The 24302-nt window shown below is 42.4% G+C and overlaps 1 protein-coding gene across 1 annotated transcript in view; it reads left to right on the top strand.

Annotated features, from left to right (window-relative positions):
* The window catches only part of EML6 (EMAP like 6), a gene marked incomplete at its 5' end in the record, with an annotated part of 220528 nt that overhangs the window by 152787 nt on the left and 43439 nt on the right, over nt 1-24302 (top strand). Inside the window, 4 exons of the mRNA XM_080685637.1 lie at nt 10803-10944; nt 13760-13912; nt 14079-14210; nt 21375-21463. Coding sequence (XP_080541763.1) covers nt 10803-10944; nt 13760-13912; nt 14079-14210; nt 21375-21463 — 516 coding nt within the window. The remainder of the gene's footprint in view (nt 1-10802; nt 10945-13759; nt 13913-14078; nt 14211-21374; nt 21464-24302) is intronic.

Genomic DNA, 24302 nt, shown 5'->3' with positions numbered 1-24302 from the left:
TTAAAACAGCACACATTTATTATCTTATCATTTCTGTGGGTCAGGAGTCTGAGCATGGCTTAACTGGTTCCTCTACTAAAGGTTTCACAAGACTGCAGGGAGTCAGGGCTGCAGTCTCATCTGAGGCTCAACTGAGGAAGGATCTGCTTTTGAGGTCACTCAAGTTGTTGGCAGAATTCATTCAGTTCCTTGTGGTTGTAGGACTGACAGCTTCCATTCCTTGGTGGCTGTTGGCCAGAGGCCACCTTCAGCTTTTAGCTGCTGCCCACAGTCCCTTGCCACATGGGGTTCCCCATCATGGCCCCTTACTTCCTCAAAGCCAGCAAGGGAGAGAGAAAAATAGGCACTGCAGTCTTATGTGACATAATCATATCATCACATACATGTAATCATAAACATCCATCACCTTTGCCATATATTTATTGAAAATAAGCCACAGGTTATGCCATACTCAAAGGGAGGTGGTTGTATAAGAGTGTGAAAATCATGAGCATCTTGAGAGTCACCTCAATAATCCATCACAACCCCGCTCTGGCCACCAATTTTTCATGTTCCCACCCATTCAGAATTCATTCCCTCCTCCCACAGTCTCCAAGAGCCTTATCTATTTGCAGTGTCGCTCAAAGTCCACAATCCCATCATCTAAATCTATTCCAGGTGTGCATAAGGCTCCATAGGGGTATTTTCTCTGAGTCTGTCAATCCGTAAAACTAACAAGATGTTCTCTGCTCCACACACATCAAACATAGAAGCACCTCTTTAGATTTTGTGCCTCACTTTATCCTCAGCCTTGATTCACAGAAACACACTACACACTCCTTACCCTCCCTTGGCCCTCAAGAATTATATGCAGGTAAAATCTGATTAAAATAAATATCAATGAATCCTCAAATATCAAAGAAATGATACAGTCCTACCCAATTTGGTGATGGATGGACCTGATTTATAGATGGAAGAGGCATGGGAGGACGAGTGTTGCGTTCAGAAGGTGGAGTAGAAGAATGAGCACTGAGCACTTCTGTGGGTCCAGTGGAGGAGCTTTGCCTCCTCCCCCTGCCCTGGCCCATGCCTGTGGGCTTGCTTTATTAGGGATGAGTCCCAAAATCCCACTGAGAAGGGTCCTCTGGTTGACTTCTCCCTGGGAACAGGTCTGCACACAGATCACTGAGAGGTTTTAGAAATGCAGGTGCTCAAGTCCTTCTCTGGGTGTCTGAATAAGAATCTGTGTTTAAAAAATTACGTTAAAAACAAACCTCCAAAGCTCTATAGCTGACTGTGCCAGGCAGCAGGATTGAGATGTGTCCTGGGTGTGACTGTCTTGTTCTCTAACTGCTCGCATTTTTGTTGTTTCTTGCCAAACTCATTTCTTTTTCTTTCTGGCTATGCCTTCTTATTTAGTTTTATTGAAAAGGAAGTGTTTGTTTCAATGTAAAGAACTTAAAGTCTTCTTAGTTCATTATTGATTTTTTTTAATGCCCATGTTTGAGACTTTAAATTGTTTTCATACATGCTATATTGCTTAATATTTTATAAAGTTTTTACCATAATATGACTTCAACAGTGATGTAAGACTTAAACTCTAAGTTTTCCAACTTTAAACTCTCAAGTATTGTGTTATAGTTGTTTAAATATGTTTTAAACTTGAAAATAAAAGCTTTTTACTTTTTTGTTTTCTAAAACTATTTTTTAAATACTTATTTCTATCATTCTAATTGTACAAATAACCACAGGTACCACTTACTGAGCACCTCCTATGTGTCCGGCAATGCAACATCTCTCTCATCTCCCAACAGATTGGCTCCGTTGAAATTGATTTATTGATGAGGGACCCAAAGCCCAGTAAGAATTTCAGAGCTCGGGTTCAACCCAAAATTTGTCAGACACCAGAGCCCTTTCTTTGTCACTGCACCAGGCTGTTCTCTCAGTGTCTCCGAGTGGAGACATTGGAACGCAGCCCAGAGCTGTGGAGCTGGTAGAACCATCTCTTCTTCCATGTGCACCATTCATTTCCTTATTCCTCAGCATCTCTTTCCTCCTCTGGCCTATCAGGCCTGTGCCGTTTCCTCCTGGGTAGAACTCAGTGTTGAATGCAGTCAATGTTGTTGGGCTCCTGCCGAGATTTGCCCTGTGCCGTGCACAGTGGGTAGGGCCTCCTGTTCCCAGGCTCTCGGCCCCGTTCTGAGAAGACAGACACGGAGGGAAAGCTCAGGGACAGGAGAGGCAGCGTGATTAGGACCATCAGCTAGCCTGCTGTGGGAAGATTTCAGGTCTGCTTTTCCAGGTTCAATAGCATGGCAATCCAGTGTCATTTAGAATACATTGCTCATTTTTAAGAGAAGGAAAGCTATGTTGGGGGAAGAGAGAAGTGACATGAGGTGATTTCTGACCATTTCCATTGTGTGCACTTTGAATATAGTCATCTCAGTTGTGCAGCTGGGAGACACAGTAGGAAAGTAAGATCCCAAGCTCATTTCCTTGTGCCACTCAAGGTACTCCCAGCCTGCCTCGCTAACTATCCAAGGCTATGCTAGACAGGAGTTAATAGAATCATATTAGATTAAGGAAATATAATTTTAAGTCAATATATGAAGCAGTGGTTTGAAAGGGCCTCGGAGCACCACAAGCCTGTCCTCAAGCAAAATGAGCAAAGGGCCTTGGTCTATAAAAGAGCTCCAAGCAGCTCCAGCCTGGGGGTGATGCCGGAACCATCCTATGACTATGGTCTTGGAGGTGGGAGGCTTCTGAAGGGAAGAAAACTAGGATATAGATGCTCCAAATGCAATCAATTTGAAAACAACATTTGCACCCTTCAGCCCTCCACAGGTATTTGAATGTCATCTGAATTTGGAACTCTGTCTTCTACCAAATTACTGTTTTGTTCAAACAGCTTCCCAGTCAAACCATAATCATCTGATTTCTCTTCTGGAAAGCCACCTGTTCCCCCAAAGCATTCCAACTCCAGACACTTTCCAGATGCCTGTCTATGGTCTTTCTTTTCTTGTCGCTGAGCAGAGCCTTTTTATAATTAGCCACTAAAAGTGGAAATTCAGTTAACAATCTGCTCTTATTACCCCATACACTAATCTGTTAATATGGCTTTACTGAGGGACAAATTATAGGAATAGGATTTGTTTTCTCCCTAATTATTTTTTTAAATTACTTTATTGATTAAGGTATTACATATGTGTCCTTATTCCCCCATTACCCCCTAACCCCCCAATGCATGCCCTTACCCCTTTTGTCTGTGTCCATTGGTTAGGCCCATATGCATGCATATAAGTCCTTTGGTTGATCTCTCTCCCTTACCCCCACCGTCAACTACCTTCCCTGAGGTTTGACATTCTGATCGATGTTTCTCTGTCTCTGGATCTGTTTTTGTTCATCAGTTTATGTTGTTCATTATATTCCATAAATGAGTGAGATCATGTGATATTTATCTTTCTCTGCCTGGCTTATTTCACTTAGCATAATGCTCTCCAGCTCCATCCATGTTGTTGCAAATGGTAAGAACTCCTTCTTATTTACTACAGCGTGGTATTCCATTGTGTAGATGTACCACAATTTTTTAACCCACTCATCTGCTGATGAGCACTTAGGCTGTTTCCAAATCTTAGCTATGGTGAATTGTGCTGCTATGAACATAGGAGTGCATATATCCTTTCTGATTTGTGTTTCTAGTTTCTTGGGATATATTCCTAGAAGTGGGATCACTGGGTCAAATAGGAGTTCCATTTTTAGTTTTTTTGAGGAAACTCCATACTGTTCTCCACAGTGGCTGCACCAGTCTGCCTTCCCACCAGCAGTGCATGAGGGTTCCTTTTTCTCCACATCCTCGCCAGCACTTGTCGTTTGATTTGTTGATGATAGCCATTCTGACAGGTGTGAGATGGTACTGCATTGTCGTTTTGATTTGCATCTCTCGGATGATTAGTGACTTTGAGCAGGTTTTCATATGTCTCTTGGCCTTCTGTCTTCTTTTGAAAAGTATCTATTTAGGTCAGTTGCCCATTTTTGATTGGATCATTTATTTTCCTTTTATTAAGTTGTATGAGTTCCCTGTAAATGTTGGAGATTAAACCCTTATCGTTGGTATCGTTGGCAAGTATGTTCTCCCATGTAGTGGGCTTTCTTGTTTTGTTGATGGTTTCCTTTGCTGTGCAAAAGCTTTTTATTTTTATATAGTCCCATTTGTTTATTTTCTCTTTAGTTTCCATTACCCTAGGGCAGTGGTCAGCAAACTGCGGCTCGCAGGCCACATGCGGCTCTTTGGCCCCTTGAGTGTGGCTCTTCCACAAAATACCACGGCCTGGGCGAGTCTATTTTGAAGAAGCGGCATTAGAAGAAGTTTAAGTTTAAAAAAGTTGGCTCTCAAAAGAAATTTCAATCGTTGTACTGTTGATATTTGGCTCTGTTGAATAACGAGTTTGCTGACCACTGCCCTAGGGGAGGTATCAGTGAAGAAATTGCTTCGGCATATGTCTGAGATTTCGCTGCCTGTGGATTCCTCTAGTATTTTTATGGTTTCCCGTCTTATGTTTAAGTCCTTGATCCATTTTGATTTATTTTTGTGTATGGTTTAAGTTGGTGGTCTAGTTTCATTTTTTTGCATGTATCTGTCCAGTTTTCCCAACACCATTTATTGAAGAGACTGTCTTGACTCCATTGTATGTTCATGCCTCCTTTGTCAAATATTAATTGAGCATAGTGGTTTGGGTCGATTTCTGGGTTCTCTATTCTATTCCATTGATCTATATGTCTGTTCTTGTGCCAGTACCAGGCAGTTTTGTAATACAGCTTGATATCTGGTATTGAGATCCCACCTACTTTGTTCTTCTTTCTCAGGATTGCTGTGGCTATTCGGGGTCTTTTTTTATTCCAGATGAATTTTTGGAAAGTCCATTCTAGGTCTGTGAAATATGCCATTGGTATTTTAATGGGAAGTGCGTTGAATTTATAGATTGTTTTGGGTAGTATGGACATTTTGATTCTACCATGGTATGTTCTTCCATCTGTTTATATGTCTTCCTCTATCACTTTTTTCAGTGTCCTGTAGTTTTCTGCGTATAGGTCTTTTACCTTTTTATTTAAGTTTATTCCTAGGTATCTTAATTTTCTTGGTGCGATGGTAAATGGGATTGCTTTTTTAGTCTCTCTTTCTGTAAGTTTACTATTGGTGTATAGAAATGCCATAGATTTCTTGGCATTAATTTTGTATCCTGCTACATTGCCGAATTCATTTATTAAGTCTAATAATTTTTTGATGGAGTCTTTATGGTTTTCTATGTACAGTATCATGTCATCTGCAAATAAGGACAGTTTTACTTCTTCTTTTCCAATTTGGATGCCTTTTATTTCTTCTTGTCTAATTGCAATGGCTAGTACTTCCAGCACTATGTCGAACAGGAGTGGTGAGAGTGGGCATCCCTGTCTTGTTCCTGTTCTTAGGGGAAATGGTTTTAGTTTTTGTCCATTGAGTATGATGTTGGCTGTGGGTTTGTCATATATGGCTTTTATTATGTTGAGGTATGATCCTTCTATTCCCACCTTGCTGAGAGTTTTTATCAAGAAAGGGTGTTGGATTTTGTCAAATGCTTTTTCTGCATCAATTGATATGACTATGTGATTTTTATCTCTCAATTTGTTTATGTGATGTATCACGTTTATTGATTTGCGAATATTGTACCATCCTTGCATCGCCGGGATAAATCCTACTTGGTCCTGGTGTATGATCTTTCTGATATACTGCCGGATCCGATTTGCTAGAATTTTGTTGAGGATTTTGGCATCTACATTCATGAGGGATATTGGCCTGTAATTCTCTTTCATAGTGTTATCTTTATCTGGTTTTGGTATTAGGGTGATGCTGGCTTCATAGAAGGAGCTTGGAAGTGTTCCTTCCTCTTTATTTTTCTGGAATAGTCTGAGGAGGATAAGTTTTAGTTCTTCCTTGAATGTTTGGTCAAACTCCCCTGTGAAGCCGTCTGGCCCTGGGCTTTTGTTTGCTGGAAGCTTTTTAATGACTGCTTCAATTTCTTCCATATTTATTGGTCTATTGAGATGTTTAGATTCTTCCTGATTGAGTTTTGGAAGGTTGTATTTTTCTAGGAATATGACCATTTCCTCCAGGTTGTCCAGTTTGTTGGAATAGAGTTGCTCATAATATTTTTTAACAATCTTTTGTATTTCTGTGGGGTCTGTTGTTATTTCTCCTCTTTCATTTCTGATTTTGTTTATTTGGGTCCTCTCTCTTTGCTTCTTGGTGAGCCTGGCAAGAGGTTCATCAATCTTGTTTATCCTTTCAAAGAACCAACTCTTGGTTTTGTTGATCTTTTGTATTTTTTTTTTTTTTTTTTTGGTTTCTATATCGTTTATCTCCACTCTGATCTTTATTATTTCCTTCCTTCTGCTTACACCGGGCTTTTCTTGTTGCTCTCTTTCTAACTCTTTGAGTTGTAGGGTTAGGTAATTTATTACCATTGTTTCTTGTGTTTTTTTTTTTTTTGCAGTAGGCTTGTAGAGCTATGAACTTCCCTCTCAAGACTGCTTTTGCTGTGTCCCATAGATTTTGGATTGTGTTTTCATTGTCATTTGTTGCCATGATGTTTTTTATTTCTTCTTTGATCTCTCTGGTAACCCAGTCATTGTTTAATAGCATGCTATTTAGTTTCCAGGTGTTTGATTTTTTGGATTGTTTTTATTGTATTTGATTTCCAGTTTTATGCCATTGTGATCTGAGAAGATGATTGATATGATTTCTAACTTCTTGAATTTGAAGAGACTTTGCCTGTTTCCTAATATGTGGTCTATCCCTGAAAATGTTCTGTGTGCACTGGAGAAGAATGTATATTCTGTAGCTTTGGGGTGAACTGTTCTAAAGATGTCAATTAAGTCCATCTGATCTAGTGTGTCATTTAGGATTGCTGTTTCTTTGCTGATTTTTTGTTTAGCTGATTTATCCAGTGGTGTCAGTGGTATATTAAAGTCCCCTACTATGACTGTATTGCTATCAATCTCTCCCTTGATAACTTCTAGAAGTTGTTTCATGTATTTGGGTGCTCCTGTATTGGGTGCATATATGTTTACCAGAGTTATATCTTCTTGTTGAATTGCTCCTTTTAGTATTATGTAGTGGCCTTCCTTATCTCTTGTTATGGCCTTCACTCTGAGGTCTATTTTATCAGATATAAGTATCGCAACCCCAGCTTTTTTCTCATTTCCATTTGCCTTAAAAATGTTTTCCCTTCACTCTCAGTCTGTGTGAATTCTTTGTTCTGAAGTGGGTCTCTTGCAGACAGCAAATATATGGGTCATGTTTTCTTATCCATTCAGCTACCCTATGTCTTTTGATTGGTGCACTTAATCCATTTACATTTAATGTTATTATTGATAAGTACATGTTTGTTGTCATATTTTTCCTTAATGTTTATGTTTCTTCTTGCCTTTCTCTTTCTTCTTTTTACAGCAGTCCCTTTAGCATTTCTTGCATTGCTGGCTTGGTAGTGATAAACTCTCTTAGCCCTTTATTGTCTGTGAAGCTCCTGGTTCCACCTTCAATTTTGAATGATAGCCTTGCTGGGTATAGTATTCTTGGTTCAGTCCCTTGCTTTGCATCACTTTGTAAATTTCATTCCATTCCCTTCTGGCCTGGAGTGTTTCTGTTGAGAAATCCATTGATATTCTAATAGGAGAACCCTTGTAGGTAACTTTCTGTCTCTCTCTGGCAGCCTTTAAGATTCTTACTTTGTCGTTGGTGTTTGCCAGTTTAATTATGAGTGTCTTGGTGTCCGTCTTTTAGGGTTCATCTTGTTTGGGACTCTATGTGCTTCTTGGACTTGCATGGTTTTTTTCTTGCCAATATCAGGAAAGTTTTCTGTCATTATTTCTTCAAACAGGTTTTCTATTCCTTGCTTCTCTTCCTCTCCTTCTGGTACCCCTATTATGTGAATGTTGTTTCGTTTTGTGTTGTCCCAAAGCTCCCTTAGGCTCTCCTCTTTTTAAGTCTTCTTTCCAGTTGCTGCTGTGTTTGTGTGTTTTTTCCTAACCTTGTCTTCTAATTCGCTGATGCGGTCCTCAGCCTCTTCTAGTCTACTGTTTAAGCCTTCCATTGTGTTCTTTATTGCAGCTATGTCGTTCTTCATCTCCTCTTGGTTCCTTTTTATGTTGACGACATTCTCATTCAGCTCCTTATAATTCTCATTGAGTTGTGTGTATATGTCATCCAGCCGTTAGAGCATCCTTAGAACCATTACTCTGAATTCTTTCTCTGGTATGTTGCTAGCCTCAATTTCATTTAACTCCCTTTCTGGTGATTCCTCTTTTTCTTTCCTTTGGGGATTGCTTTTTTGTCTTCCCATGTTTTCCTATAATGTTTTAATTGTAGATCCAATTGCTTTGCTACCCAGGTTCTTTTGGGGATGGTGCTGCTGGTATAATCTCTCAGGTCTCCTGGGCTTTGTAATCTAGTGTAGCTCCCTACTTGAGCTATTTGGGTTCTCTTGATGTAAGCCTGCGAGCTGGAGAGGCACAACTGCGGTGTCTAGAAGTCAGCAGCCGTAGAGGGGGGGGGTGTGTGTGCCAATTTTTGCTATCTTGCACCCTTGATTGAAATCATACGTGCCCAGCGGGGACTCACAGTGGCTCCCAGGAACCGTCAGTTGGGGTGATGGGGCTCAGGGGGCCTGTGCTCTGGAAAGGCGTGACTGTGGTGCCCAGAGTTCTGTAGTTGTGGGGTGGGCAGACTCAGCTTTTGCTGCTGCACCTGTGGTGGCTAGGTGCTCACTCCCAGTGGCGGCTCACAGGGGCACCCACGGTACGTTTGCCAGCGAGGCACACTGAAGCGCTCTGAAGGGCCCTGGCAGTATAGCCGCGTAATTGAGGCGTCTGTGGGCAGGTATCCAGGATGAGTGAATTCAGAACTTCTACTGCCGGGGGAGAGTGTGCCCCTGTTTGTCCCAACCAGGGAGAGCTCACAGTGGCTCCCACAAGCGCCCTGTGGATAGATGGGCTCAGGGTGCCTGCCTGTTGGAAATGCGCATCTGTGGAGGTGTGTTTGCCACACAGAGCTCTGACGCACTCTGAGGGGCCCTGGCACTGAGGTTGAGCAGCTGGGGTAGCTGTGGGCAGTTATTCAGGAAGTGGGAATTCAGAATTTCTACTGCGGGGCAGCGCGCCCTTGTCTGTGCAGAATCACAGCCAGCAGAGTCTCCCCCAAGCGCACTGTGGATAGATGGGCTCAGGGGGCCTGCTCATTGGAAATGTGTGAGAGTGGAGGTGACTTTGCCTGCTCTGAGGCACTCCGAGGGGCCCTGGCACTGAAGTTGCACAGCTGGGGCAGTCCGTGGGCAGTTATTCAGGAAGAGGGAGTTCAGAATTTCTACTGCAGGGCCGTGCACCCTTGTCTGTACAAAATCATACCCTCAGGGCCTCCCAGTGGCTCCCAGGTGCTGCCTATGGAGTGGTTTGCCCTGGATGCCTGCACACTGGAAACCCGATAATGTGGAGTCCAGAGTTCTGCCGTTGGGGAGGGGGGGAAGATGAATTTACTGCTGCCAAGCGGCACACCTTTGGAGGTGGAGGTCCCAGGGTCCGCGGGTCTGCGGGTGGGGCAGCAGGATTTTGGCTGGGGTGGCTGCTGGGTCGTGGGGCAGTTCCACGGCCTTTCTGGTTGGTGGTGCTGATGAGTTCCTAAAAAAGGCCATTCTCCCCTTCAAGATGGCGTGGGCTTGTGCTGGAGTCCCCTCCCTAATTATTTTTAAACTAGTGTCCTGGTGCACAGATTCATGCACATTGAAAGGAAATTAATTAGAAGAAATATTTTAATATCGCTATTCGTGTCTTGCAAATGAAAAGAAAATAAGATTCTACCGAGTCTCCTATCTACCTACTCCAGGACTTCTGTGAGGATCAAATGAGACGAGGCACGTGAAAATGCTTCACAAACATTTGGTTAAACTGTAAAATGTTTGCACCTGGCTATAAAGCAAGTTGGGTTCCTGGGCTGAAGAAACTCCAAGGATGCTAGTCACTAGGTCAGTGTGCGTCATAGCTACCAGTTGGACAGACGGACACTTAGCCTTTTATATATAGAGATACAGTTTTATCTCATTATTCTTAGCCAGTTAAGTGTGTTTGTGATAAAGTATAGATATGTTGAATTGGCCTGGAGCCTATGACGCACCTCCCAGTTCTCCAAAGCCCATTTGATAGACCAATTTGTGAGCAAATGTTGAACCCAGGACACTTGAAGTGAAAAATTTAACTGTCTTTATTTCTGTTCTGCAAAATGCTATACATTCAGAGGACTAAAATGGAAGTAAATGGACAAGAATATTCCTGTCTAATTCCTCTGCCAAAGATAGGTAGTCCCTGCGCCTTTAGAATCTGGTTTTATTGTGTCATTGTGGTCAATAAATTGTGTTGTATAAGGATATATGTGTGTGTGTGTGTGTGTGTGTGTGTGTGTGTGTGTGTGTAGTGCTTATCTGATGTCAAACAACAGATTAAAATGAAGGCACTTCATTATTCACCCAGATGTTTCTAAATGAAAAGATGTTTGGTATTATATAAAACAAAATTTATAAGTGACAAATCCCTATTGTGCTTCCCAAAGGAATGCTTTAGCATCATGTTAGCCCATCTTTAGATTCAAGTTCAAGTGAAAAGTGTATTCACTGCAATCATTTTGGCTCCAGGAAGCTTTAACTGTGTTTATTCATACTTGAACCTGTTTGGAAGACACTTGTGCTGCCAAAGAGCGAGCCAAGACACACAGACTGAGTTGTTGTCCCATTTCCTCTCCACAGGGGCACATGGAGGGAGAAGTGTGGGGGCTGGCAGCTCACCCTCTCCTGCCCATCTGTGCAACAGTGAGCGATGATAAAACCCTGCGCATCTGGGAATTATCCTCCCAGCACCGCATGCTGGCGGTACGGAAACTCAAAAAAGGTACATGACATCATCTTATACATCTGCAAGAGTATTTACAAAGAACAGAACAGGTTGGGTTCATTCAACTGATATTCACTGACAGCACCTGTTGGATGCCCCCAGGTGTGTTTGGCAAAGGGAATTGAGTGTTTGTTGCTGCAGTCATACTTCTGCAGGCTTCGAATTATTCCAGGAGGCTGGCTGATCTGTCGGTGCCCAGCTCCGTTACTCACTTGCTTTTCCTTGCACTTCACAGGCATTTGCCACCTGGGGGCAATATGTCCTTCCTCTTCTCTTCGAGAGCTGTGTGCATCAGTTGAAATACATCAGCTTGTAAAACATGCTGTTTAATTGTATGTCTAACCGTCTCCAGAACTGGTTTTATTACTGAAAAATGAAAATCTGCTAAACAAAAAGTAATACTTAATATTACTCAAGTAATACTCAAGAAATGAGTAAATATTATATGTATTGAACACCTATATGCACTAGAACTAAGAGGCATACCAAGTACAAATGCAGCAAATACTTACTTAGTAGCTTCTGTGTGTCAGGCACGGAGGATCCAAGATGAATGGTCCCATCTCTAGTGTCAGAGATGGACAAGATTTGAGCAGAGTCCCAGCAACAGATGGTCCATTCAAATTGGGTAATGTGAGGAGAGTCTAAAAACAAGACTGTTTGTAAAGGGGTGGGTAGGGATAGTGCAGCACTGTGCAGCTATTAGCAGCTGGTACCCTTACCAGCCCTGGGCCTGAAAGGGCAAGAGGAGGGAGCCATCGCTGGAACCTTGAAAGTGAGAGCTGTGTGAGATGCAGCCTGACAGCAGCTGTGACCATCCGCCGAGATTCAGCCGCATGCAGCGACCCCAGGGAGGCAGCCAGGAGAATCCTTCCTTCCTCCCTCCCTTCCTCTTTCGTTTCCTGCCTGTGCTCCCCCTTGGCCAAACCCTATCAGAAGCCCAGAGGGTAAGAAGGCCCATTGATGCCATCTGTACAGGCCAGCTCCAGGCGCTGAAGAGGGTGGAGAGTGGGTGTGGAGGGGCAACCAAAGATAATCTGGCACAAACCAGGTACCAGGAGGCGCAGAGGAAGGCCTGCTGCCGGGGTTGGCTTCACCATGGAAGAAAATGAGAGCTGAGGCCCAACGGATTTCTGAAAGTCGAGACAGGAAAGGATGACATTGGGGTCTGGCGCTAACGTGTTTGTTTTATAAGCAGAGAGACATGGGGAGTGTATTCTAGGAGAAAATGAAGGTGTCGGTAGTAACAACGATGATGGTGGCTAATACTGCTGAGCCAGCACTCTGCATTTGGTGGGAACCCACTGAGTAAGGTCGTTATTGTTACCACTTAGGAATTAGGAAACGGAGGCGCAGAGAACTTAAGTCATTTGCCAAAAGTCTCACAGCTTGTAAGTGATGGAACTGAATTGAAATCCAGGCCATGGGGCTTCAGAGAGCACACCTGTGGCCACTGCATGGCACTGCCTCCTCCTACATTATTCCTCTCTTCCCACTGCACACCTGGGCGTTTGTTAATGGAGCCAGGACTCCAGCCCAGGTCTGGCTCCAAAGCCCATGCCCTTTACCACCACAGGATTGATTCATTTGGACGCTGATTTATATTAGGGAAACAATGGACCAAGTCCTCATCGTGAGTGGCTTGAGTGTCAGACAATGGACTTTATTCACTAGTTAGAAATCAGTTCAAAAGAACAGTTACTAAATTATGTTAGATAAGATGACCATTCAGCCCAGTTTATAGCTGTTGTCCTGGTGTAATTATTAATAGCTCTCCCTTTCACTCAGAAGTGTCCTGCTTTGGATGATAAGTATATGGTTAACTCAATCTGGTGATCTCCTCAAGGGTAGGCCCACTTCCTGTTCTTTCTGCACTAGCACCAGCCCTGATTCACCGTAGGTGAATAACTGTTTGCTAAGCAAAGGGAGGAAGATATAATTGGTGAGCTGATGTGAAGTTGTTGGTATGAGCATAGCTTTCATCATCCCATGAGCAGTGACTGAGGAATGTGTGTGGAAGCTCAGAGGGAAGCCTTAGCACAAGCATGTCAAACTCAAAGGCTAACACGGGCCAAATAAATGAGGCATGTGGCCCATGGGCTGAGAGTTTGACATGCTTGCCTTAGCACAAGGCCGCATGACTGTCCCATCCCTGGGGCCATGCTTACCAAAGTCTTCAAAATAAGAATGGGGGCATATTCTTATGATTCCTATTAAACATACCCTCCAGAGTCCACACTCCTATTATAAGTGTCTCCCTGTGACCCTACAAAACAGGAGAAAACATTGCTTATGTGGCAGCATCAGCCATGGTTAGTTTTACAGATGCCTCTTGAGAGAATGTTGTCCATATTCCTTCCTTCTGTGACAGAAGAGGCAGGAACAAAATCTTTCACCTCTAGAATGAGGCATCATGACACAGTTCTCTAAAGCAAGTTTTACATGTACGGCATGATTTTAAAAAAACAGTTTCTAGACAGTTTATTATAGAACATCTGTTCTTAAGTATCACCTCTTGGGAGCAAAGATACTAGTTATATTAACCCTTTGGAAGCCCCAGGTATGCAGATATCAAGAAATGAATGGATATCCTCAAAGAAATTGAAAATGTGTGTTTAACATGATGGTCATTGTCCTTGGGTTTGGAGGGAAGAGATGATTAAATGATGACGTTAGTTCTCCTCACAGGCAGTGCTACAGACACAGCCCATGTTCGTGCATCAGCACACACGCAGATCTCGCCCCCTCTCCACTTGGTTGTGTGGTAGTCAAGTCAGGCCTAACGAGTGTGGTTTTGTGAGTTCGTTTGCAGGTGGAAGATGCTGTGCCTTCTCCCCCGATGGGAAAGCCCTAGCGGTCGGCCTGAATGATGGGAGTTTCCTGGTTGTAAATGCTGACACGGTTGAAGACATGGTCTCCTTCCACCACAGAAAAGAAATGATCTCTGATATTAAGTTTTCAAAAGGTAAAGATGGCGGCAAAAACTTTCAAAAATGCATTGGGGCAAAAAGTTACAACAGTGGACTGTTTTCATGATTTCCTTGACATTTTCCCCATTCTAAAACGCTAAGTTCACAGGAGCCAAGTCTTAGGTAAAATGTTTTGATAGTAACTGCACCTTTTCTGTACAGATACAGGAAAATACCTTGCCGTGGCCTCCCACGATAACTTTGTGGATATTTATAACGTGCTTACAAGCAAACGGGTCGGCATCTGTAAAGGTGCTTCTAGTTACGTTACACATATCGACTGGGACTCTCGAGGTAAAGTATGTTGTGGCTTTTAAAATACAATTTTTGTTTTAAAAAAGGCGATGTTCATCCATATTGTTTCTAGCGAAGATGGCAGTTGAGTTTTAGAGAAAAACGTTGGTGGTGGGGGGGGGGGATCCCACAATAAATTGACTGTAATTTGACAACCCAGAGACAGCTGCTGTTAACATTTTGGGTATTTTTCATTATTATCGGTGTCACTAATTCCAGCCATTGAGTAGGAAGGCAGTTGAAGATACCCGATGCCTCTGTTAACCTCGCCAGCCACCGCCTCCCCTTTGAGTTCGCTTGCTGTGTCCTTGCCTTGGTCCCTCCTGACTGTGCTCCTTTCCCTCCCAGTGCTCCACCCGCCAACTGCCCCAGGAGCCTCAGCAGTTTTCATCCTCAGCAGAGGTGGGGGTTACATGCCACTTACCTCAAGTTTCTCTGCTCTCTCAAACTCCCCGCCTGCCCCTGCCTCCTCCATCATGCCCACAAACACCATGCAGACATGGCTGTTTACTTATCTAACAGATCTAGCTTTTGCCATGTGCAAAGTCTTAAGCCAGAAATTGTGGGGGATCTAGAAGTGTGAGACATGGTTCCTGCTCTCCACAGCGTTTATGACTTGGTGAGGGAGACGTCCTAGTCCCTGAATAATACAAGGGCACAAACTGGGGAAGGCACGGGAGTGAGACATGGTGAGTCACTGAGGAAGGGGTGAGGCGGGGCGGGGATGGGCAGGCCAGCAGTGGGCACTGCAGGTGGAGTAGCAGTGCTACAGGGTGGGGCACTTCTCAGTCCTAACCTGGGGAGTAGGGGGGGCTGATATTAGTCGGGGGCAGGCCTTTAGGAAAGGGCAGGGTCCCACCTTTCCAGGAAGGGTCAGTCTACTGTGATGGAAGAACACCCAGCCCAGGGTGGGCTCCGAGGAAGAGCTCCCGCGAGAATCCACAGAGCCTTCACAGAAGGCGTGACCTTCGAGATGGATCTTGAAGGATGAGCAGAAATTCACCAGATTGCAAAGTCTAGGATGAACATTCCAGGCTCCGAAGGAACGTGGTGTCCCAAGACGTGGGAAGAACAGGGGTGATTAAGAAACAGTGAGTAATGCTGCGTGGCTGAGAGCGGGAAGGGAGCGAGTGTGGAGAGACAGACCGAGACAGAACATAAAGGACCTTTGATGTCATGCCACGCAAGGAAGTTGGATACTGCACTTTATCCTATAGCGTTAGGTAACTCCAGGACACGTGGATGGGGCATCTCCCACCAGCTTTTGGAGGGTGAGTGAGCCTGAAGTTGGAAAGCATCTAAAATAAACCAGGAAAAATGGGGTAATGAGGGCCTCAACCAAAAAGGTTATTTCAGAGATGCCAGAATATTTAAGTATTTCTTGAAGTAGGAACCATAAACCGATCCTTCTGCCAAGACAGGTATTTAGTAGTAACTATGCTTGCTGCCCTGGAATTTGGACTTTATCTGAGCTTTACAACCTGCAGGCATATTTATGTAGTGCACCAGATAGGAGGGAAGAGGTGCAAGTCCCAACAAGGGCAAAAGGAGATCAGATAAGTCCCTCCCATCACATGTCAGGGCCATGCTGGACACAGGGCTGAGGGCCGGGGCTGGCATTTGTGCCTGGGCCGGGCACCAGCCACCTGAGGACACAGCACCTGACAGTCAGTCACCTAAGAACCAGGAGGCTGATGGGCAGGTGGAAGCAGCCACTTCGCAACCCCTTTCTTTGATATTCTCTGCTTTATTGTTTGGAAAAACAAAAGCAGTGATTTCTTCCTATTTACTCTCTGGCTAACATGCCTAGATATGCCATCTTGTGAGAAAGATTGAAACCAGTCCGGGCCAGCCTTATGTGGACATAGACTAGAGTATGGGGAATTTTGTTTAAAATTCAACACACACACACACACACACACACACACACACTACCTGACACAATGTGAAATCACACCACTGCAATGACCATGGGGGGATGAAAACCAATTAATTATTTACACATTAGGGAGTGAAGAGCTACAAGAAAATGGGACATAGGAGGAATAAGTTTTGGTCAAGAAGATTTCTTTAAAATTATTTAATTTTTGTTTGTTAATCCTCACCCAAGGATATTTTTTCCATTGATTTTTGGAGAAAGTGGAAGGGAGGGAGGGGAGAGAGAGACAGAGAGAGGGAGAGAGGGGGAGAGGAATATCGATGTGAGAGACTAATTGATCTGTTGCCTCCCACACACTCCCAACTGGGGCCAGGGATCGAACCTGCAACCCTTCAGTCCTTGGGGCGATGCTCTAACCACTGAGAACACCAGCCAGGGCTTTAAAATTATTAACTGTGCAAAAAGATGCATAACAAAATTTAACACCTTAACCATTTTTCTTATTTTATTTTTCAGTTAGTTTATATTCAACATTATTTTGCTTTAGTTTCAGGTGTACAGTATACTGTTAGACAGTCATATACTTTACAAAGTGATTTCCCAATATGTCCAGTACCCACCTGGCACTGTACTTGGTTATTATAATATTATTGGCTATATTTCCTCTGCTGTACTTTACATCCCCATGACTGTTCTGTAACTACCAATTTGTACATCTTGTTCCTTCACCCTTTTTACTCAGCCCCAACACCCCTCCCCTCTTACCATTTTTAAGAGTGCAGTTCAGTGGCATTGAATACATTCACATTATTGTGCAACCATCACCACTATCTGTCTCTAGAACTCCTTTCATCTTATAAAACTTAAAACTTTATTAATCAATAATTCCTCTTTCTCCCTTCCTTAGCCTCTGGCAACCACCATTCTACTTCCTGTCCCTAAGAATTTGATTACTCTATCAGCCTGGGGCAAACTACGGCCTGCGGGCCGGATCCGGCTGTTCTATCTGGTTCTCTTGCTCTCCCCTCCGCTCCTTTACTTTGAATTTATATTAGTTCACACAAACACTCCATCCATGCTTTTGTTCCGGCCCTCCGGTCCAGTTTAAGAACCCATTGTGGCCCTCGAGTCAAAAAGTTTGCCCACCCCTGCATACTAAGTAGAGTCATATAGTATCTGTCTTTCTGTGACTGGCTTATTTTACTTTGCATGATATCCTCAAGATTCATCCATGTTGTAACATGTGTCAGAATTTCCTTTTCTTTTAAGACTCAACAGTATTCCATAGTATGTACACACCACATTTGGTCCATCCATTCATCCAGCAGTGGGTGCTGGGGTTGTGTCCACCTTCTGGCTACTATGAACCTGGTGTACAGTGCTTGGTGTGTATCCAGTAGTGGAATATCTGGATCAAATGATAAATCAATTTTTAAGTGAGGACCCACCATACTGTCTTCCACAGTGGCTGCACCATTTTACATTCCCACCAACAGTGCACGAGGGTTCCAACTTCTCCACATCCTTGCCAACACTTGGTTATTTTCTGGAATTTTCTGCTTTGTTTTATTTTGTTTTTGATATCAGCCATCCAACTGGGTGTGAGGTGGTATCTCCTTGTAGTTTGACTCACATTTTGAGAGGATTATTTTTTTAATTCTGCGAATGTGTAAGCCCTGGGTTGAATGTCAGCGACATAAAGAGGAGTAAATCCCAGGGGAAAGAACAAGATCTTGGCTGAGATCAGCGGGCTTCCCCGTGGAGGGCCTGGGCAAAGGTCTATGTAAAGGCACCCAATGTGGAATCATCACTTTTGCAGGGAAAGAGACGACCTCGCTATTTCCAAAATTCTGCCCAAAGCCAGTGTCTGTGGTCTGGGGCGATGGGAAAGAGACTGGGAGTTAAGATGCTGAGGTTTTTGAGAAGCCACCTCGCCTCTCTTCCTAAGTGGCCCCTTCAGTCAGATGAGAGGATTGGACCAATGGTTTCTAGGATTGAGAGGAGAACAGAATACTTTTGATTTGGGGGCTGAGGGTGTGGGGTGAAGCCATCAGGAGAATAACAGCAAGTGTGCCCATAAATCTTCCTTGGTTTATGTCCAGTTTCATTGTCATGCGATGTGTTATATTGGTATTTTTATGTTCCTGATCTCTTGTGTGCCGCAAATGCCTGACCTCCAGAATGTGCCAGGCTGCCTCAAGACCAGCCTAGCTTTCACAGCAGAGCCTCGAGGGTCTGCAAAGGATAGACGGCAGAATTGAGGAGCAGGAATCTGTTTCATTCCTTTGATCTTGTCAAAGAGTGAACACATTTGCCGGAGCCAGCTGGCTCCTCTGGTGGGGAATGGCACAGCCTGCAGCCTCAGCAGCCTCTCGTGTCCATGGCAACCACAGGTCCTAGGAAAATCAAAAAGTGCATCGAGCCTTTGCAGAAACAACAGCTATCCCTGACTGCAAGCTCCTGCACAGAATGCTTGAGAGAGAGAAATATATATATATAGAGAGAGAGGCATCATGGAAGGATATGTTCTGGCTGCTATTAGTTCATTTCTGGAAATATCAGGACTATGCTATCTTTCAACAATTAACAGTTTGAGCCACAATAGATCTCATTCCCATTTTCATTGCCAATGGCCTGATATGTTTGGTACATTTAGCACCAATTTTAGAATTGTTCTAACTTGTAAATAATATACCAGCTGGGGTGATGTGTGGGAATCGTTTTGTGGACTATAAAGCTCTATGTACCTGTAAGATGTGTGATGTCCTGTACCTGCTTAGAAATGAGGACATCTGTATCTTTCAGTTTCCTCATTCTGTGTGAGTATACATTTCTAGTGAGTAAAAATGTGAGGATTCTGAAAGAATGGGGTTACTGTTGTTCTATTCAGGGGTGAATTATCTATACATGGGTTATACAACATTTTGCTCTGTTTCTGCTCTTGTCCTCAGAATATTTCAGTAGTTATTACACGGCAGCAGGCAGTGGGAAAAGAAGCGGTGACCTAAATATTTCCTCTATGCCTAAAAAAAAGGACAATGAAATAATAGCAGTAAAGAAAATTGAGGAGAAAATACACACCCATAATTCCACCATCCTAACACGAATAGTTGACTTAAAAATTTTTTCCTTCATGTCGTTGGGTTGCAAGGAACCAGAAGTCTACTCAATCCGGCTTCAATTTAAAAATAATAATAAAGGATGAGTTTATGGAAAGACAAAGGCATATGGCATAGACTCCAATGACAGGAAACAACATCTGCCTAGGAACTGGCTTTAGGAGTGAACTGGAAAACCCAGAAACCAGGCTGGCAGATCCTCTCCCCTCTTTTCCTGCAGTGTTTCAGTGTCTGCTTTTGGCCCCTCTCTCTGCACAGACAGGCTTTCCCTAATTCATTTGCATGTGGCCTACTCTCTGTTGCCCCAGAATGCCACCCTCAGTCCCAAAGCTCGCTTCTAATCTCGGCACGGCACCCACTGAGTCAGCCTCCAGATTCCAGTTTTCCTGGAGAGAATTTGTCCAGCTCAGCCTCTGGGTCACGTGAGGGCATTTCTCAGGGAAGGGATCTGGGCGAGGCAGGTCCCCGCACGTGTCTCGGTTCTGCGAAGCACTTCTCATACTGCTCTTAGATTCTCTAATATTCTTACAATCCTCAAGTACTTCGCTGAGCTAGTTTAAAAGTCTTTGGTTTGTTTTTCTAAGTGTGATCTTTGAAACTGAGTTGTTAGGATCATCTGAGAATTGGAATCCTTTGAGTTCTGTTAGTATCCTGAGGCCAAAAATCTTCTAAAATTAGCCATATTCCAAGAATGTTTTTATTGAATCCTTTTCCACGTCCTTTGTTATTTGCAATCTCTCTTGAGAATCCTAAAATATGTATTTGCTCATTGAAAAAATATTGGTTACTCATTTTCTTATAATGCTAAATAGCCAAAGCTAATTTAATTCCCTTTCTCATTTGTGTATCTGTGTTCAGCCAAAAGGTCAGGAAAATGCCCATTTTAGTGGAACCATTTTCAAATTCATTTGCTCCCCACAGCTAAGTCAAAACCCCCTCACCACCGTGTTAAATTCAGCAAATTATGAACGATTGAGGTTTTCAATTATGAACTAAGAGAACCTTGTTTTTATTATCATTTTTTACAAAAAGCTTTAAATTTATTTTTTAGGGAGAGGGAGGGAGGGAGAACACACACACACACACACACACACACACACACACACATACTTCAATGTGAGAGAGAAATATTGATCAGTTGCCTCCTGCACGCACCCTGACCAGGGATAGGACCTGTCATCTTTTGGTGACAGTTCAACCAATTGAGGCGCACTGGCCAGGGCGAGAGCCTTGTTTTTAATGAGTCACTTAGAAATAGATCTACAACTCTGAAGGTTAGCCATGTGAGATTTCAGACCTAGGTGGTGTCCACTTGATGGTTAAAGAACATGATATAAACCCCACAAAGTTCTTATTTTGGTATTTTTCCAAGAAGGACATTTTAAGACTACTAGATATAGACAGTTATGGGAAAACAGAAAGGGGGAAATACTATGTGTGTATGTATATACATGCTGAAGAAATACTATAAAGTGTATCTTTTTTTTGTCTTTTAAATTTCAAGCCATAAAGGATTATTGATGTGGTTGGAGGGAAAGTAGGATTTAATCAAAATGAACCCAAGGTTATACATTTATATCACAGTGAAAGACTATTTTTGCTCAACATTTTGTTTTGGGAAAGTCTTGGATTTCTCTACAAATTTTCAAGTAAGGTGGGAGAGGGGAGGGGAATGAGCATTCGTAGTTTATTTTGTGTGTCCTTATCTTCCTGTTTCTAAACTTGAAAGGGCACGTTTAGAATTTAGACGGGAGTAAATGTGAATCCTTGCAGCAAGGCTCTCACTTCTGATGCCGTAATTCTTGCCAAAGCAGTCTGCTCTTACCACATCTCTGCTGGGTGGCAACAGGAAAAAAGAGCAAAAAGTAGATTTTGTCAGGCTTTGGAAAAATGGCTACTTTCAGTGCAACAGAGTAAAGCGTAGCAAACATGATTCTTCTATTCTTGAAGGATGTTCAAGGTCAGATTTTATGAGGTCCATATTCAATAAAATCATAGCTTTGGGATTTGTACCATGGCATGTAATTGCCTTTACTTCTGGAATATCTACCATGTATTTACTCAATTCATGAAACTTTGACTAAAACGAATAAAAATAGTTGCAGCCACTTTATAATAAATAAGTACAGAGTTTAATCGTCTCTTTACGTCATTCTGTCATAACAGGGAAATTATTGCAAGTTAATTCGGGTGCCAAAGAACAACTCTTTTTTGAAGCTCCAAGAGGCAAACGGCATATAATAAGACCTTCAGAGGTAACAGTCGTACACAAAGCTTTAAAAAATATATTTCATGGAGATTTAATATAACCAATTCTTTTTTTTAAATTTTTTTATTAAGGTATTATATGTGTACATATCTTACCATTGCCCCCCCACCCCACTCCCATACATGCCCTCACCCCCCAATGTTTTGCATCCGTTGTTACTCTTATATGCATGCATACAAGTCCTTCAGTTGATCTCTTATTTCCCCCACCTCTCCCTAACCTTACCGCTGTAATTTGACAGTCTGTTTGATGCTTTACTGCCTCTGTATCTATCTTTTTGTTCATCAGTTTATAATGTTTTTCATTATCCCCAAATGAGTGAGATCATGTGGTATTTTTCTTTCATTGACTGGCTTATTTCACTTAGCATAATGTTCTCTAATTCCATCCAGATGCCTACAAATGGTAATAATTCCTTCTTTTTTATGGCAGCATAGTATTCCATTGTGTAGATGTACCATAGGTTTCTGATCCAGTCATCTGCTGACGGGCACCTAGGCTGTTTCCAAATCTTAGCTATTGTAAATTGTGCTGCTATGAACATAGGGGTGCATATATCCTTTCTGATTGGTGTTTCTAGTTTCCTAGTATATATTCCTAGAAGTGGGATTACTGGGTCAAATGGGAGTTCCATTTTCAGTTTTTTGAGGAAACTCCATACTGTTCTCCACAGTGGCTGCACCAGTCTGCATTCCCACCAGCAGTGCATGAGGGTTCCTTTTTCTCCGCATCCTTGCCAACACTTGTCGTTTGTTGATTTGTTGATGATAGCCATTCTGACAGGTGTGAGATTAACCAATCAACTCTTATCCACTAATTATTTTATTATGGGTTATATTTTTAATAAAACCTATCAGTTATTATCCACTAATATGGGTTACATTTAGTGTACCTTTATGCTTGATAGTTTCTTAAACCTGGTTGCTTAGTCTGGTTTCCTGCTTTCTGGGGATTTATGAATTTCCGATACCAGTGAGGTAGCAATGCGCAGTTCGAATTCTCCTTAATTTTTCTGTGCCTGATGACAATGACTAAGATCCTACATATTCTTAGCATTTAGATGCTACATATTCTTTTTATCCCATTCAACATGTTGTTTTGTGCAAAGCTTCTTTTAAATGTAAATTTTTGAAACATACTTTCTCAATGTTTACTATTTGTAATAATCAATATTTTCTGCAACAATAACAAGACAAATGATCTTTCAAAGCAAAAGCTATCCACGATCTGGCATCCTGATTTATCAAACTTCCCCCCGCCCCTTGTTTTCCTCATGTTCTCAGGCCCATACATATTTTTTAATTGTTGAAATCAAAGCCAAGATAAAATGTTTGAATCCACGAATTGCCTCCTTCCTAAAAGCTAGCTGCACAGTGCTTCCAGAGAATGACCCTCATTGCCAAAAGGTCATTGCCCGACTGAGCTCTAAGAATGTCCTGTTAGTCCCGGGAGACAATCTGACTTATGTACTGGCAATGTAAACTTTGGTGAAAGAAAAGGAAATATTGCTTCCTTTGAGGAAAAGTGGGTAAAAGTACACTACTGAGGGATAAGCACCTGCCTCTCTCTTCAATTTGCCAGTAATATAAACTATCCCAGTATTGTCAAGTAGCCCCAGAGATAATTGGACACACACACATTCACAGTGTTTTCCTCATTTCTAAAGGAAGTCTATGTGCAGTACTTAGGAAAACAAGTTGTTGTACATGATGACACTGTATTAATGGAAATTGTTTACTGATCATTTGGTCTCACACCCCCAATTCCAATTTATTCACCTCTGACCAGTCTTCATTTTAACTTAAAAATAAATTTATTGGGGGTGTGATTGCTAATAACGTTATATAGGTTTCAGGTGTACAATTCTATAATCTCTCATCTGTATGTTATGTTGTATGTTCACCACCCAAAGTCTAGTCTCCCTCCATCATCATATATTTGACCTCTTAAACTCTTCATCCTCCCTTCACCCCCTTTCCTCTCCAGTAAGCATCATACTGTTGTCTATGTCTATGAATTTGTTTTGTTTTGTTGGTTCATTTGTTGCTTTTTGTTTTATATCCCACATATGAGTGAAATCATATGTTTCTCGTCCTTTTCTGTCTGACTTATTTCACTTAGCATGATATTCTCAAGATCCATTTGTGTTGTCCCATATGGAGAAACATTTATAGCCTCGAGTAGAGGATATTTTTGATTGTGTCATTCATTCCCTGAACATTAGTTGAATGTGCCAAGCACTTCATATGCCTGCATTTTAATTTTCACACAGCCTTGTGCGAGGGTTGTCAATGTCATTTTACATATAGGGAAATAGATTCCAAGAGAATAAGAAGACCATGGAGCTGTGATCCCAATCTGGAGGGCTCTGTGTGTGACTCTACCTGGATATCTTCTGTATATTAAGCATCATTTTTACATCACTTCACCTTTATTTTCCCATCCTGTTCCCGTGCCCCCAAATAAGTACACTAAAAGTGCAGTTTAACCAAATGATGGGGGAGGGGGAGAGGATGCAACTTGATGTAGATGAACAATTATTATGTAAAAGAATACACATAAGGGGGAAATTCATGTTATAAGGTTTCCCAAAATTCTGTACATTCATATCAGTATGAACAGCTCTTCAGATAGTCTCTCCAGAGCATAAAGAATATTGAGCTAGCTGCAGAATCTGATTATTCTTTCCTCCAAGGAAGCATTCCATAAAAAAATAAAAAGTTATGTCTTGTAACTTTTTAAAATAGTTTGCTAAATAATCAATCTCATTGATCAGTGTGCTCAGTGGTTTCACCTGGGAGCAAGGGCCCCAGGGTCATTGGGGA

Source organism: Plecotus auritus (assembly GCF_963455305.1).
Source record: "Plecotus auritus genome assembly, chromosome: 8".
Taxonomy (NCBI): Eukaryota; Metazoa; Chordata; class Mammalia; order Chiroptera; family Vespertilionidae; genus Plecotus; species Plecotus auritus.
Note: the sequence above shows the minus strand (reverse complement) of the source record. Positions and strands in the feature narration are given on the sequence as shown.